General features: G+C 39.0%; 1 protein-coding gene across 1 annotated transcript; it reads right to left on the bottom strand.

The window, feature by feature from the left end:
* Positions 7,214–15,282, bottom strand: LOC8077518. Its single transcript, XM_021452122.1, has 21 exons — positions 14,861–15,282; positions 14,401–14,472; positions 13,813–13,856; positions 13,380–13,451; positions 12,431–12,551; positions 12,259–12,351; positions 12,050–12,169; positions 11,778–11,861; positions 11,349–11,564; positions 11,211–11,258; positions 10,722–10,814; positions 10,307–10,404; positions 10,151–10,205; positions 9,583–9,679; positions 9,443–9,507; positions 9,063–9,232; positions 8,899–8,977; positions 8,548–8,803; positions 8,161–8,206; positions 7,834–7,942; positions 7,214–7,730 (listed from the first exon to the last, which is right to left on the bottom strand). Exons 1-19 carry the CDS (start codon positions 14,972–14,974, stop codon positions 8,187–8,189), a joined length of 1,917 nt encoding a protein of 638 aa, XP_021307797.1. The 5' UTR covers positions 14,975–15,282; the 3' UTR covers positions 7,214–7,730; positions 7,834–7,942; positions 8,161–8,186.

The following is a 16,626-nucleotide window of genomic DNA, read 5'->3' as shown; positions in this document are numbered from 1 at the left end:
CAGTGTACTGTGTTTCCTAAAAAAAAAAAAGCAGTGTACTGTTACGTTGGTGACTAGCTAGCGAGAACGTACATTAACACGATAGATGCCCACAGCAACACGCTTCCGTCCAGAAAAAAAAGAATTCCATTCCTTTCTCGCACACATATAAAGATTTGAATTTTAATCGTTGATAAATAATTAGCTACTATTTTTAGCGCTTATAAAATACAAATTTTATACGGTTAAATTGGTAAGCCCATCTAATAATTATATATTATAAGCATAAATAAATAATATAAAGTAAATAAATAGTCAAAGTGCAGATAATGAGACCATGACGTTCCAAACTGTGCCTTATAAAATAAAACCAAAGGGAGCAAGTATATTTTTCACTTATCAAGAAGTCAAATGAATTAGGAAATATATTTATTTCATAGTAAATCTAATTAGCGACATAAATGTTGATACTTTTTTCATAAACTTCATCAGACTTTAGAAATAATTACTTATCTAGAACCTAGATAATTTTTTGGCAGAGGGATACATATAGATAGGTGTGGGAGGAAAGTTGCGTCTTGCATGACGTCCAGACAGAGAGCAACCGGAACGATTGATTGATACGCCGTCTCATCAAATCATCACTCCCAGCTTCCTGTAATTACTAAATAACTGTATCATGCACGATAACATGTCAGCTTATATTTATGTCGGCCGATTACCAAGAAAACAAGCTACTACCCGATATTATAACAAGTGTGATATATACAACGACAGACATGTTGCCGGCCGGCCGTCGCTGGCCTGGCCGGAGAGCTCGATCGATCGATATACAGGCGCCAATTGCATGCGTCTGTTGTGTTTAGACGACTTGAGAGAGAGAGACTCACACGCACAAGAAATCTCGATCATCCGTCAGTCATGATTCGATTGAAATATATGCCTCCCAGCTTATCTCATCGATAAGATAAGACAAGACAAGAACGAGCCGACCCGGTCTACATTTTAATTAATTTTAAACTAATCCATCTAAATTTGTGCTACCCCCACTACTATAAAAAATCTTTTGCGAGGCGTTTTAGAATATAACTCGGAGGCGGGCAAAATTTCTAACCGTCTCGGTTAATACCATAGATTAACCGAGACGGTCATTTTTTATTAACCGAGGCGGTTGCAAAAAACCGTCTTCTAAAATTTATTAACCGAGACGAGCACTTTAATATAACCGCCTCAGTTAATGCGTATTAACCGAGGCGGGAATTATAATGCAACCGCCTCGTTAATACATTAACCGTGACGGTCACATTACAAGGCCCGCTTCGGTTAAATGGAGGCCCAGACAGCCCATCTAGAAATAAGACAAGCCCAACCAGCCCGATATCACAAACATGACTATATATATAAATAAGTGAGGAAGTTAGAAACCCTAGATCGTTCCTCTCCCATAAGCTCGGCCTCTCCATCTCAACTCGCAGCGTCTCTCTCCCTCTCCACTCACCCAAGCCTCTTCGTCTCCCAGATCCCCGACGTGGCCCCTCCCTAACTCTCCCGGCGGCACACCCTCTCTTGCCCTCCAGGCGGCGGCGTCTGTTCCCCTCCCCATCCCGGTGGCCCTCCTCTCCTGGTGCCTAGCTCTTTTCCCCCCCAAATCCCCGGTGGGTGGCGCACGGTGGTGGAGTAGCAGTGGGTGATGGTGGCTCCAAGCTCCTCGGCGGAGGATCCAAGCTCCGCAGCGGTGGATCCATGGCGTCCAAGCCCCATGGCGGCGGTTCCAAGCTCCCCAGCAGTGGATCCATGGCGTCCGTGCACCCCGGCGGCAGATCTAGCCAGCCGCGTGCCTCGATGGCGAATCTGGGCTGGCCGAGGTCGAGTGCTTCGGTGGTGGATCCACGGCGGCGTATAGGTGCTCTACGGTGACGTACGGGTGCTCCACGACGGCGTCGGTGGCGTTGCATCAGGCATGGGGTGACGACAACAATGGCATTGGGTTTGGCAGGCCCATTAATGGGCTCAGTGGGCTCGCTAGCGGGTTATTTCTTTTTTTATTTTTTCTGATTTATTTATCGAGACGGGCAGGCAACCGCCTCGGATAAGGCCTGATTAAAACTGCGACCTTTTGTCTGAGGCGGTTGCAAAAACCGCCTCGGTTAAGCCTTTTTACCCGTCACGGTTAAATATTTCTGTAGTAGTGCCCAACACACGTTTTAGGATTTTATTACAAATATACTCGTGCGTTGCAACAGGAGAAAAACATCAAATGGTCATAGAAAGTGATGACATAATATTACATATCTATTTATATTTATCTTTTTTATAAAATTTAAATTATATAATTTATTTTATTGATAATCATGACATCTAGGGTATTAAATATTTACAATAATATATAGCTTGGAGATATATTTATTTAATAATTTAAATTTTATAAAAAGATAAATATAAATAGATATGTACCATTATGTCTTCATTTTCTATTGTCATTTGATGTTTTCTCCCATTGCAACGCACGGTCATATTTGCTAGTAAAAATAGAAATTAGGCAAACTTTATCTTACTCTAATATTATCTCTTAATATACCTTAGTATAATATTAAAACATGAGAAGTTTGTTGGTAGCTTTATTTTTTTTATTTAGATTTGATTTCTATAAAATATGATATATCAGTTAAATGTATGTAGATTATGAACACATAACAACACATTATGCAAAGGTAGTGAAGGCATCTTTTTTATATTTTTACATACTTAAATTGGTTGTAAACTATTTAGCAAGCATAAATCTAGGTAAATTAGTAAATCACTGAGATATGCAGGAATGGTGCTAAATTTTTTACCACAAATCAAGCATCACATTAAATAGACTATCATAAATGTTTTATAATAATTGGAGCAAGATAACTACAATTTCAATTTTACATTAACTACAGTTTCAATTTTACACTAAAAAGCATAGGCAAGCATCTCCAGCAAAAAAGTGTACTAAAATTTGTGATATTTTGTGTTTACTGCATGGATCTACATATGTGGAGCTGAACAAAATTTGTTTTGTAATTTTTAGATTTTTCTATGAATTACTACGCATTTATCAATTTTCAGCCAAATTAAAGAATAAAATAAAAGTAAATTAATAGGACAAACACTTTGCACCTATTTTTTATTTACTGCATGGATCTACATATGTGGAGCTGAACAAAATTTGTTTTGTAATTTTTATTTTTTTCTATGAATTACTATGCATTTATTATCAATTTTTAGCTAAATTAAAGAATAAAAGAAAAGTAAACTAATAGAACAAACACTTTGCACCTAGGTCCTTGTAGATTTTGCATTGCGAACCCTAGAAATAATTCTATTTTCTTTTTGCTCTTCTACAAGTGTTGAAGTTGTTGGTCGAGGCGAACGATTCTGGGAGCGCACGAAAACGTAATACAAGATTTTGCATTAAGAACCCTAGAAAAAAATTCTATTTTCTTTTTACTCTTCAACCAGCGGTTGTAGCGAGACTGAGGCCATTGATTCCGAGCGGGATAGGCAGGAGCGGATAGAAAGGTATTGGCAGACTGAAATTTTAGCTTTTTATAGATAGATATACATAATTTACATAGGTATTAAAATTTCCTTGGACAAATCTATTACATTCAGTTAACATAGATTAATTACCTTTACTATCATTTTTCACATCGATAAAATACGTAAGATATATTTGTGATTAATATATTATAGAATTTATGTCAACTTTTTCATGATATATATCTTACATTGGAAATTAAGACGTAGATTTGAGAGATATTTTACTTTATATTTTATTTTCATAATGGAAGAAATGTACACTTCTTCACAAAAATAGACGGCTACACATATCGATTCAAACTTTATGATCTTTGACAAATTAAAGGATTTTTCTAACTTTGCAATACAAACTTGATATGGCTAAATTTGTAATCGAATTGACTATTCAATAACTGTAATTGTATAATCATAAACAATATAATATAAAACAAATCATTGATTAAATTATACTTGAAAGACCGTGGGAGCGGTGGAGAAAGGGTGTTGACATCCTCTTCGCGCTCGTGGCATGGGAGCTATAGAAAGAAAGGAATACAAGATTATTCCGCAACGAAGCGGCCACCAACACACAAGTACTCGCAAAGATCAAGCAAATCGCCGACCTTTGGATAGAGACGGGTGCGCACCACCTAGGAGCTTTAGTCCACAAGTAATCGTCATGTGTAATCAGACTAGGAAGGCTACGTCTTTCGTATATTTGTTTCATCCCTAACGTGTCTATATACGTTGCAAAAACATATTCTTTTTAAGTATAAAGATTAGTAAATCTTTTACGTATTCGAGAAAAAAAGACCGTGTCATGTCAAGCTTTATTTGCTTTATATAGTGTGGACTGTCGACCGGAGGGGAAGCCAGATTGCACTGGGCAAATTATTCCAAGGGATTAAACTCCATTCTTTTGTTATTGGTCATACTTAGATTTGCTCGGGCTGGTTGCTATTTTATTTTATTTGATTGTGCCACGACATGGTGGCCTATCGCCGGACTGGAAAGGTTGGGCAAATTATTTCAAGGGATTAAACTATGCTTTTGTTATTTGGGTCATTTGATCGAGTCAGACGCAATTATTTATATAACTAGATATATGCTCGTGTGTTGCACAATTACTTTGCTTGAGTTGGAACTACTTTATTTTTTTACTAATGCACTTTGGAAAAAAAGGAAGATATCATGATAATTATGAAATTCTATGGCTGAATGCATGCATGCATAAAAAGATATGAAACAACAAATCAATTTTTTTCAGTGTTATAAGGAAGAATCTAAGACAATACATCACACAATAATTCTAATGTTGAATGCGTGCATAAAAAAATATGAAAAAACAAAGTAATTTTTTCAGGAAGAATATAATATTATATTTGAGGTCTACACAGAATGACAGAAAGCACCGACCGTAGATGGATCTGTCACTAACTAGGTCGCCTGGTTGGAAGCGATCGACCACTAGTGTGGGTGGGTTCGTTGGAAATAAAGAGCAAGCTAAGTAAATTTGTCTTTGTGTAGCTAGGCTAACTTATTAACTTTTGCCATAGAGACGATGTTGACTATCATGTGATCAGTATCTTCGTCGTTTGACTATAGCTCAACACTCTTACTTTTAATTTGGATAGTGGGAGAAATTATAACATACTGGCACTCACAGTCAGATGATAGTCCTCCAATTGCAATTGCATGCATGCGTGGATCGGATGATGTTTCTGATTTGTTTGTGAATCTGAGGATGCGTTGTCTCTTTTTCCTGTCCCGTCTCATCTTTGTTTCTTTTTGGTTTTTGCCTTTTGATGTGGGAAAGCAAAGTGCACTCTGACTGATACTGCATAATTAATCTCACTAGCATGTACCAGCTAGAAATTAAAGGTCAAGTAGGGCCTTGTTTAGTTTAAAAAAATTTGTAAAATTTTTCAGATTCTCCATCACATCGAATCTTTAGACGTATGTATGAAGTATTAAATACATATGAAAATAAAAACTAATTACACAGTTTGGTCAAAATTGACAAGACGAATCTTTTGAGTCTAATTAGTCCATAATTAGATAATATTTATTAAATACAAACAAAATTGGTACTATTCACATTTTATAAAATATTTTGAAAGTAAACAAGACCCGATCTACATGAAAGACCCCGCAAGAAAATTAAAAGAAGATTCTGTAAAGTAATTAGGTCCCATCATCATATTTTTTTAAAAAAAACTGGAGGGGCCTTACACGTCTGTGTCAGCTGTTAGGTAAAAGTCACTATTCCAAAACTTGAGACGATCCTGACTTAGGATCTGTTTGACACAGTGAGTTTTTTTTATCAAACACTCTTTTCGAAAACAACTTTATGAAATGAAGTTATTTTTCTTCTCCTCTCACAAAATGAGTTAGTATAAAGCTAAAAAATATAGCTTATTCTATGAGGCCTTGTTTAGTTCCCAGAAAATTTTTCAGATTCCCTGTCACATCGAATCTTTAGACGCATGCATGAAGTATTAAATATAGACGAAAATAAAAACTAATTACACAGTTTGGTCGAAATTGACGAGACGAATCTTTTGAGTCTAATTAGTCTATGATTGGACAATATTTGTCAAATACAGACGAAATTGCTACAGTGTCGATTTTGCAAAAAATTTTAGAACTAAACAAGGCCTGAGTCTATTTGGCATATACCTCACAAGGAGTGTCTTTTTTGTCGAATACTCTTTTTCAAAACAACTTCATGAGTGAAGCTATTTTTTGTTCTTCTCTCACAAAGACATTAGCTAGGATGAAACTTAAAAAACTGTTTTACCAAACAACTTTTTCAAACAGCTCAGCTTTACGTAGAAAGTTGCTCATGAAACTCTTTTCTAAAAGATAACTTCACTAGTGAAGTTGAGCTGTGCTAAACAGGGTCTAGCTCTATCTCTCATGTCTTTCTTTCATCTATGCATGAAGCTATTTTGCTAAACAACTTTTTCAAAAACAGCTCAGCTAAAAGTTGCTCATGAGAAGCTTTTTTTTGTAAAACAAACAACTTTACTAGTGAAGCTGAGTTATGCCAAACAAGACCTTAGTACAAGTATGTTTGTATTTTCCATTAACTATACTTTGTTAAGTCATAGCAATATGTTCTCCGTCCATAAATAAGGTACACTAAGGTCCTGTTCGCTTGAGCTTAGTTGTCGAATTTAACAGTCATTCAACAATATTTTTCTTTTATAACAAATTAGCAAATAATATTTTTAGTCATGACTTTTAAGACAAGCGAAGAGACTCTTAGTGCGTATATGTAAGCATGTGTGTGTTTAAAAAGATTAAAAAAAATACTAGTAGTAATTGTCGTACCAGTCACTCACAATATTCAATAACCAACGGCGTTGTGATAATCTTGGCTTGGAAACTTAAGGGAGGTTTCACGTGTCAACGGTTTTGATCACGCGCGTTCTGGAATGTGGAATCTGGAATCGGTATCACCGCGGCACCGCCCAGCGCTTGCAGCGAGCGGCGTCGAAATGATAGCGCAGCCGCGCGGGCCGTCGCTGCTAGCCCCACGGGCTCCGGTCGGTGAGGTGGTTGTTGGGTTGGGGCCAGCAGCTGGCCGATTCTTTGTTTGGTTTGACTGGGGAGTTGCTTCTGCTCTGCTCTTCTCTGCACGACCGCACACATGGCAACACGAGCTAAGCATGCCAGCCTATGCAACACAAGAGTAGTACATGTTTATATTTTTCATCCTTGATTTATATTGCCGCAATGCCACACGTATGTCGCGCTCACTCGAATTGTTAGGTTCAGTAATGCTGACGTCAAGTAAAGACAACCAAATGTTTCAACAACCACCTAACACTAACAGCACCTCCTCACAATGACAATGTTGTCTGCTTTACTGATACAGAGAATCAAACCGATGCACGGTACAAGTAAGTAAAATAAATAAATGGCTGACTGAGCTATTTCGCCCTTGTAAACGCCAAATCCAGAAGAGTGCGGAAAAACTTGTGAGGGTACACGGGAGGTTCCTCTGCGAGTGCCTGCGATTGATTGCCACCATACCACACATTATTGTCATGATAAGTTTTGCTGCTGCTGCCACAGCAACAAAAACAGTGGGCAGATAATACAGTTTTTCTGTGACCCAGCCCTTAGCTAGCTTGGTGGATCAGCACGATGGATGGAGTCATTCCAGGTACAGTGTTCACTTCGATCAGCAGCACCTGCATGCAGGGCCAAGCATCAATCATATTAAGAACGAGGCGGCTAAACTTACTACCACAAAATTTTTCATCTTCATTTGAGCACAACATTTCGCATTCATACCTCCCCGCTTCGCACGTTGACAAATGCATCAATGCGCGAGAAGCCTTCCAAACCTAGAGCACTTGCCATCATCTCGATACTCTTCTTGCACCTCTACAGAGCATCCTCGCTACAAAAGGCAAGCCAAAAGAAATGCTCACAGATGTTACTAGTAAGGCATGATATTGAGATGAATCAGGGGCAGCTGGTGTGGTGGGTAATGCCGGCAAAAAACAGAACCGACATGTGAATAAGCTTCTAGAATCTAGATTCTGTCCAGTTGAAAATTCTACTGTTATTTTAAAAGAGGGGGGGGGGGGGGGACTGGGAACAGTCATAAATAAGTACCCCATAGTTGTTGCAGGAGGTGGTGTCTAGTTGATTCCAGTGCCACCTAAAAACAAAAAAACACCTCAATCATGTTATGAGAGAAATGGCTGAGGGCCCAGCTATAAAACTTAAGCTAGGACAGACATGGTTAGCTATATTGGGTTTGGTGCTAGACGATATGGACAAGGCACACATGATGTTCTACAACAAATTGTTTACCCTCATCTGTCCCAAATCAAAGTTCACCTCAATGGCATATTGCATTTCCATGCCGTGCCAACAACTATTTAAACAAAATATCAAAAGACACACTCCTACAATAGCAACTCCTGGTACAACTTTATTTGTGAGATCATAAATAAATAAGGAAAATAGTACAAACTATAAAGTATGCATGATACTTACCTTGAAATTTCTCCTCAAGAGATAAAATATCACCACTTTCTTTCACTGTGATACTTGGATTTAACGAGTGCATTTCTCCACGCTTGCCAACTACACCATCAGTAATTTCAAGCCAGTCATTTTCACCCTTCCATACCAGATGGCGGGCTCTATCATTCCCCAATTTATTTGAAATGATAATTTCATCCGTTTCAATAAAAGGCTCAAATATTAATGACTCTGGAGGAGGGACTCGCATCTCAATTACGCCATGTGCCTATAAAATATAGCCTAGTGTTAAAAGTGTATCTGATCACTGGCATACATAGTTCCTCGATTGGCACAAAAACATGGTTAGGTTGTCTTTGGTACCCTGGACAGGCAATTAGCAGGCAGATACTGAAACTTCCTCCTCAATGCATTTGTATAGACTTCTAGGTCCTTTGGACAGCTGAAAATAGATAGTGTTTTCTTACGAGATACATCACCATTGAATAACTAATAAAACACTAGACTAGAGTTAAGTAAATGCTGACCATAATCTTTCTACACCAGTTGAGCACCCATCACGAGCTGGTTTCACACATACTGTTTCTGTTCGTAGTTTTGCTTTAAGTTCATTCCAGATATCAACAAGAGATGACTTCAGTACTTCTTCTGTTGCTCTTACATCCTTAGGAATGGTACGGACTCCATAACTAACAAGCTACAAAGTACCACAAATACTGTTAACTTCTTTGGCATGGTCACAGTGGACAGAATTTTTTGGTGAGCAATGTTGTGTTATTAACAAATTGATTTAAGGTGTTTTTATAACAGTGACATCATGGAATATCATTCTATATTCATGCTAGGAAATCAATATTTAAATACCCATAGGAACTCGTAAAAGAGTAAAAGTTGCAAAGGTTCATACATGGTCAACAGCAAGTGAACTTGCAACTTTGTCGATGCATGTTCTAGAAACTATTGGTCCTGGTCCTGCATGACAAGAGCTTTTACATTCTTTAGTTTGGCAACATAAAAATACTCTCTCTATATAAGCTAAAAGGGAACCTGTGAAAGGAACTCCTGCAGATTCCAACAATGTCTGAATGGTACCATCCTCTCCAATGCCACCATGCACTACATATAACACACAAGACATGAACACCTAAGAAAAAAAAAAGAAATAGTAAGGAACAGATGTATATTATAAATGCAACAATCAGGCGAAAGGCTCTCCATCTGGAATAGTGTCATTACTAATTATATGCTTGGTTTAATTTAAGAAAAGGAGCAATACTATTGGATAATTGGCACTTGACAGAGTCCATTGATTCCAGAAATATTACATGCAATGCATTTCTGATCGTATTGTTTTGCAATAGTTGCAACATTATACATTAGCGTGCATAGAAGCTCGACTAGATTAGTATTGTTTGGAAAAATACATGCTATAAAGACTACAGCTTCAGTTTCTTTTACATGGTTGATCCACTGTTGCAGAGAGTATTTGATAGGTTGTTTATAAGCAATGTCAAAGCCCGCAAACCAATCATGTTTGCTCAATGCTGGCCCAAGTTCATTCATTACTTGATCACGCAAACTTTTTTGTTATTTTAACTCGTTCTGGCTCAGTTACCTCAACACATGCAGCATGAACTTCTTCAGTGGTATGTCGTAACACTAACGAATATCTGCCACATAGAGTACGCCAAGTTTAGTCATTTTACCAAGTAAATGTTACGGTGCATAACTACAATATTATCCAGAAGATCCAATGAGATGCAACACTTACGGCAACGTCCAGACTTCTCTTGAAGTGTCACTGAAATCTTCATCATGGGATGAGAAATATCCATTTGCAGGAGCAAGCAAACACGGTGTCACGTCAAGCTGAAAGCAACAGAAGTTAAAAGAATCTAAAATATCGATGCATGAAAATAGAACATAGCTACGTAGGCAACAAACATGGTATCGTATCATATCAAGCTTAAAGCATGGCATGGTATGGCATACAGATCCAAGACAATGACAAGAAATTCTAGACCAACATGGCCAGAAATTTTATAAACACAATGCGGAAGCACCAAGAAATGAGAATAAAAACACAATGAATATGCAAAGTCAATTATTTTAAAGCAAGAGATCTCACATCATCAAAACCTTGGAGATTAAGCCAGACATTGGTACCACTCATAAGTGATACTTACCGCTCTGAAGTGTCCCCTCTGAAGATCACAAAAACCTTCTGTCTTGATGTACCTTTGTGGATTGCTCCTATTTGTTTCGACGGTTGTAGTTTTCTGGACAAAGCGGTCCAAGCGTTATTGCATGGAACAAGATAAGGGAATCGCGAGCAAGCATGCTGAACAACTGTACGGAGGATTCGAGAGTGAGAGAACCCAACCTGAAAAAGTATTGTTTTTGGTTCTGAAGTTAGTAACGAAATTAAGCATTACGAGCACAAAAGTATTTGCATGATACTTACATTATGTAACAGCATGATAATGAGTATAAAAAAACCTTTAGCAAAACTAATTTATACTGCATATCATACCAAAATACAAATATCCTCAATGGTTGACAGTTTGAAGAAAAGATGCACAGATAGCAGGGATGATCACGTATGCTATTCAAATAAGAATTTCTCCAAAATCAGAAATGCCAAATTATAATGTGTGATGTCATATTATTATTACCGTTGAAGCTTGTTGGAACAAAAAACTGGTTTGCTCCATCCCACTTATCTGTTACAGAGAATACAACAGGTATCATGCACTAGAAACTGCAAGACATGATCCAAACTTGAGAACAAAGAACAACAAGAATATGCTCACCAAATTAATATCTGTGAAAAGAATAGTTCCATACTTGGTATTTCCAAATTTTTCACTATTTTCAGCTGAGGGTAAAGAAGCAACAGGAGAAGGTAAAAACCAACCATCTACCCTTGCATAGTCATGCAGGCCAAGGCGACGAAATAAAAGAGAAATCCCTTGTCTTATACAATCGATCACCTCTGCCGGAAAACGTGGAGGCGAATGATAAGCAACCTAGGAAGAGATCAATGAACGTTGGAATTGATTCTAGTAAGAAAACCAGGCTTGTGAAAAAATGAATTATTTGACCGAGGCCTTGTCACAAGAAGTTCTATAAGTTTGTTTCAAATGAATCAGAAGGACTTAAGAAGCAGAGATCAACATAAAGGAGCAGATAGTTTTGCACAAATGGCCCCTAGAACTTGTATTTTAGTCTGGGCTATATACCTGTCGACTTGGAAGGTACTTCTTGCGGTAGTTAAATATTGTGTCCTTATTGGTATCACTACTGTTGGAGTACTGAAGCTCAACCTGTAAAAGGGAAAGGAAATAAAATAGGTTAATTCAGGCTGTCTAACACATTTAATTTAAACTTACCAATAGATAACAGCGTATTTCTTTTGTCCTAAGAGGACCATCCAGAATATTTGGTCAAGTTGTTACAATGTCTCCAGCATGACAGAATAAGAGAGATAAGCAAACGAAGATATGTATCATACTTCTTTTGGAAGCAGAACAACAGGCTCACTGTTGTTAGCAGTCCCAACATCAACCACGATGGTTGTAAAACTCAGTGCCCCTTCAAGGAAAACTTCTATGATAACTTTATCATCAATTCCCTATCAATCAGCAGAGAATTTAAGCTCTCAAAATTATTACTGTGTTTAACCTAAATGATTCCAGAAGTATAGTAGAAAGTAGTCTGCACCTCTGAAATAATTTCCTCAGCTTTCTGGGCAGCGTCATTCACACCATAAGCAACAACCATGCCAATGCTTGACCCAGCCCTTGTAGGTTTGACCTGTTCAAGCACATCAGAAGTTACCCCTTCACCAATCCAACCCTGAAAACAATCTTTAAAGTAAAACACTATCACTTACAATCACTTTGCCATTTTCTTTGTTTAGATTGACAGTTTTGAACCATGCCTCTAACTCTGGCTTGGCCAACTTGTCCTTCTGCTTTGTCATAGACACAATTGCAGGATACATGATCAGGTCACTAAAGAAGAGCAACAGAATTAGTAACCACACTCCCATTTTTTCTTAGCTACTGTGGTAATATTGTGATAGACAAGAAAATCTTTTGTTCCTTTTTCCAAGCATTAATTAAGATTCAGTCCACTGGAGGTGGCAGAATAATTAAACCAAAACTTATTTTCAGATAATGTAGCAGAAAAAAGCATGGTGTTGATTGCTGAAGATTCAAAAATTTTGACTCTCAATGCTTGTTTTTAAACAAAATTACATAATATGCTCATTAATAAATATAAAGATAGTGCATATCACATTGAGGGCACTATGAAATGACAAACAAGCCTCACCTCCACAAGAAAGTTTAGCACTGTTAAGAAACCTTGTGCATTGAGCTCGAGCGATGCACTATGCTGCAGCCATGTTCAAGACTAAAATAAGGAACTAGATAAATGGATCCGCTGAACTAGATAAATGGATCCGCTGACATTAAATGAAATTACAAGTTACAATAGCGAAAAAACAAGATATTGATGCACACATCACATTTCACATAGCATCTTTAGAAGATTGTACATTGTAGCAATACTTTCAACCTGCTCACTGGATAACATTTCATAAACTCCACTTGCTCAATAAATGGAACATTTTGTCCTAGTAAGTTCCACATTATCCATAATCAGCAAACAAGTTTCACGGATAATACTAGAACACTTTCCCATCAATTCAGAAAAAAGCTGGGGATGGTACTGAATAGTGGGCTTGCATCCAGGAATGCAATTACATAGAAGGATGGTAGGGAGAAGTCGATGACATATCTTGTCAGGAGCAATCTTGAAACAAACATACAATGTACCTTGTCAAAAGCACGCTGGCATTCCTTAGAAGGTGTCCCAACAAATGGAACATTTGCTTTCTCCAAAAGCTCCTGAATATTTCAAAGAGATTGTGAACATATGGATGTCAGACCCACACATATTAAGTTAACAGGTGAGTATGTAAACAACGGTCAACTAAGAGCCATTCAAACACTAGAGCTAGTGCAACGGCAAGTGAAACGTAGAATCAACAAGCACAAATCGATATCTTTTCCTTGTAAATCAGATTTCACTGGTAAAAACAAACCTGAATGCCACCATCTTCACCAAATTTCCCATGGATCACTGGGAAGACAATGTCAACATTGGTGGCAAGATGCTCCGCAAAGTCAGATAGGGAGTCAAATCCTTGGGCTAAACTACAGAAGTAAAGCTTCAAAAGGAACAAAAATCAGCTGTTGACTGGCTTACCTTTCAAGTTTGAAGTCAAAATCCGAAGGCGTGTTGGAATATAGCTGTGGGGCAAAACATGTGAAACAGTTATTTTACTCTGACTGAATATGAGTTCATAAAGTAGGAACTAGCAACCAAAGTACATGCCTCAAACAAGTTTATAAAGGATAAAAGGCCTTGCCATTTGGGTACTAGTTTTAGCAGAATTGTTAACCCAAATTCGACCAAGGGAACCTTTGTCTTATTACACTATTACAGTATATTGAAGTGGGCTCAAATAAATGTAACCATCACCAGTAGAGGTGCATAAATCCATATAGGCTGAGCACCTTGGAATGACACAAAGCTTGAGCTGGCCACAGGGAGTTTTAAAGCTAAGAAAAGTTGAGGCAATTGTATTGCTAAGCTGAGCAGATCTTGATTCCTCGATCAGGGATTCAGGGTCTTGTATAAATAACAAACAAGCAACTAGGGGCAGTTGCTATAGAAAAAATAGTGTGTGACCAACTCAATTAAAAAATGGCATAGACAGGACAACAACCAGAGTATATTCAGCTTATATTATATATTATTAACAAACAAGAGAATCCAAGCACATGAGGTCACCTGCACAGGAGATGTCGCGAAGGCCTTCATAGCAGAGTCAATGTAGTAGCAGCGGACCACCAAATCCTCTCCCTGCATCGGACGGACCATGATATTTTACTATATATCATCAACATTCAGCAAGGAGAGATACTAAGCGAGGAACACGAGTGACGAGACAACACATGGTGTTGGTGCACAGTACTACAAGCTTCTAGCTGAAATGATGAGTGAGCTCAGGATGGGATCCGGATGATCAAGTGATCATCGCAGTAGTCAGTGACTCCTGGTGTGGCGGGTGGCGCAGACCCGAAGCTAACTCGCAGTGTGGTAGTGTGTACTTGTAGCTCAAAAGTCAAAGCAGCAGCAGCAGCAGCAGCAGCAGCAGCTCCAATTCAACTCCCAGTCAAATTCAAACCCGCGCGCCATGAATGGCAATGGTATCAGATTATCAGTATGAACAAGCGAGGCGAAAACTGACCTGGATGTGATCCAGCACGGAGCGCGCAGAGTTGAGGGAGACGCCCCTCTCGCCGGAGGGCCCGCAGCAGATGAGGCCGACACGGAGTGGCCTCCCCTGCTCCCCCGCCTCCATCCCGCGCTGCTCGTGGTCGGACACCACCGCGCGGAGGCGGGGGCGGAGCGGAGCGAGGCCTCGCGCCGCGGACGCGAACCCTAGTGGCGGGGACGAGACGAGCGCGCGGCGAGGGCGCGGAGGTGGCGAAGGGTCGGAGAGGAGAGCCCGAGGCTGGGGCTGGGGGCTGGGGCTGGGGCAGGGTGTGGGAACGCGAGAGCAGCATGCTATGCGATGCGGTGGGAAGGGGACAGCGATCGAGCTGATGCGATGCGGCGGGGCGTCTGCCCACTGCCAAGTGCGGTGGGAGAGCGATGTCAAGTCAAGTGCGGAACGGAAGGCGTGGCAGCGCCCATGTTTTTCTTAGCGGAGGAAGCGGCCGGCGCCGCCTTGTCGTCTTCCCCTGGCGTCTTCCGATGCTATTAATAAACTCAAATAAACAGCTGTTGGCAATATATCATTATTCTCAGTCTCAGGTCGTGACTTCGCGAGTGCAGTGCAATGCCAAAGATGCATTTCATGATCAACGTCTGGTTTGTGTCATCCATCCGAATAGGCTAAATAAATAAATAAAACTACTCTTCTAGTGAGTAGTAGGAGCAAGTATTGATACACTTGGTCACGACAAAAAAAAATGATTTGGTTGGCAGTCTCACATTGTTGTTAATCCATGGATTTTAGTTCCGGACGGCAATTGCGAGAGTGAGTGACTACACGTCTTTCGGTTGTTTTTGTTTCAATCCATCAATCAGTTTTTTTTGTGTCCAATTGTTTCATGACACGTAGGTTCTAAAACCAGGCCAGAATCTGGTTGATAAAGGAAAATAAATTCATCCAGAATATACGGTGACCTAAAACAATTGAAGCGATTGAAATTCCAACGAACATCACTCAGATCTTATTTAAATGGGCAACATCCTGTGCTCGGGTGCATGCAACCAAATGATTATGCAACAACAAACCTCACGGGAATCTCACGTGAAAAAAAGATGAGCTTCTTCAGAATACGGAAACATAGTATTTAATATTTAAAAGGGTTAAAAAAAAGGTATGAAAGAAAATAATAACTCATACTTTCGCATGATCTGCATTGCCTACAACATTCCATTTCTCCCTTAAAGTTGAAATCCGCAAGTACAAAACAAACTGAATTAAAAGCAATTTAAATATACTAAAAATCTAGAAGACATCTCTTGGGAAAAAAATCTTAAACGAGCAAGAACACCATATTCTATATAATGTGCCTAACCAAAAGCCAAGTGGTTGACCAAGCAAAGTGCCTGATCAAGACCAAGTGCAGCAACAATACTTCTGAAACTGACCAAGAGCTAAGTGCCTCATCAAAACCAAGTGCAAGTGCTTTACCAAGTAATCAAGTATAGACGGAGGAGTTAAAAGGAAATAAAAAATAAAGTGAGAAAATAAAAACCAATAAATAGAGAAACAATGACAAAAGAACTACAAACTAATGGAAACATCGCACTAAGGCTAGTCTCAGTGGGGGTTTCACCAGGATGTCATGTATATTTATTAGAGCGTCATGTCAGCAAAACTGTACTTTTTGCATGAAACGAAGTGGAGAGAGAAGGAAGTAGTTTCACCATGGTGAAACTCCGCGGGCGTTGTTTCCCACGCGGTGAAACGAGATGAAATCCCCACTGAGGGCCAGATCG

Source organism: Sorghum bicolor, chromosome 2, assembly GCF_000003195.3.
Source record: "Sorghum bicolor cultivar BTx623 chromosome 2, Sorghum_bicolor_NCBIv3, whole genome shotgun sequence".
NCBI lineage: Eukaryota > Viridiplantae > Streptophyta > Magnoliopsida > Poales > Poaceae > Sorghum > Sorghum bicolor.
The sequence above is the reverse complement of the archived record's forward strand: the minus strand, read 5'-3'. Positions and strand labels throughout refer to the sequence as shown.

Coding starts and splice junctions, on each gene's coding strand:
- LOC8077518 (XM_021452122.1), bottom strand. CDS start 14,974: ATGGAGGCGGGGGAGCAGGGGAGGCCACTCCGTGTCGGCCTCATCTGC. Junction 9,233..9,442: donor GTTCACTTGCTGTTGACCAT/GTATGAACCTTT, acceptor GGTACTTTGTAG/CTTGTTAGTTATGGAGTCCG. Junction 8,207..8,547: donor TCTTGAGGAGAAATTTCAAG/GTAAGTATCATG, acceptor TTTTGTTTTTAG/GTGGCACTGGAATCAACTAG.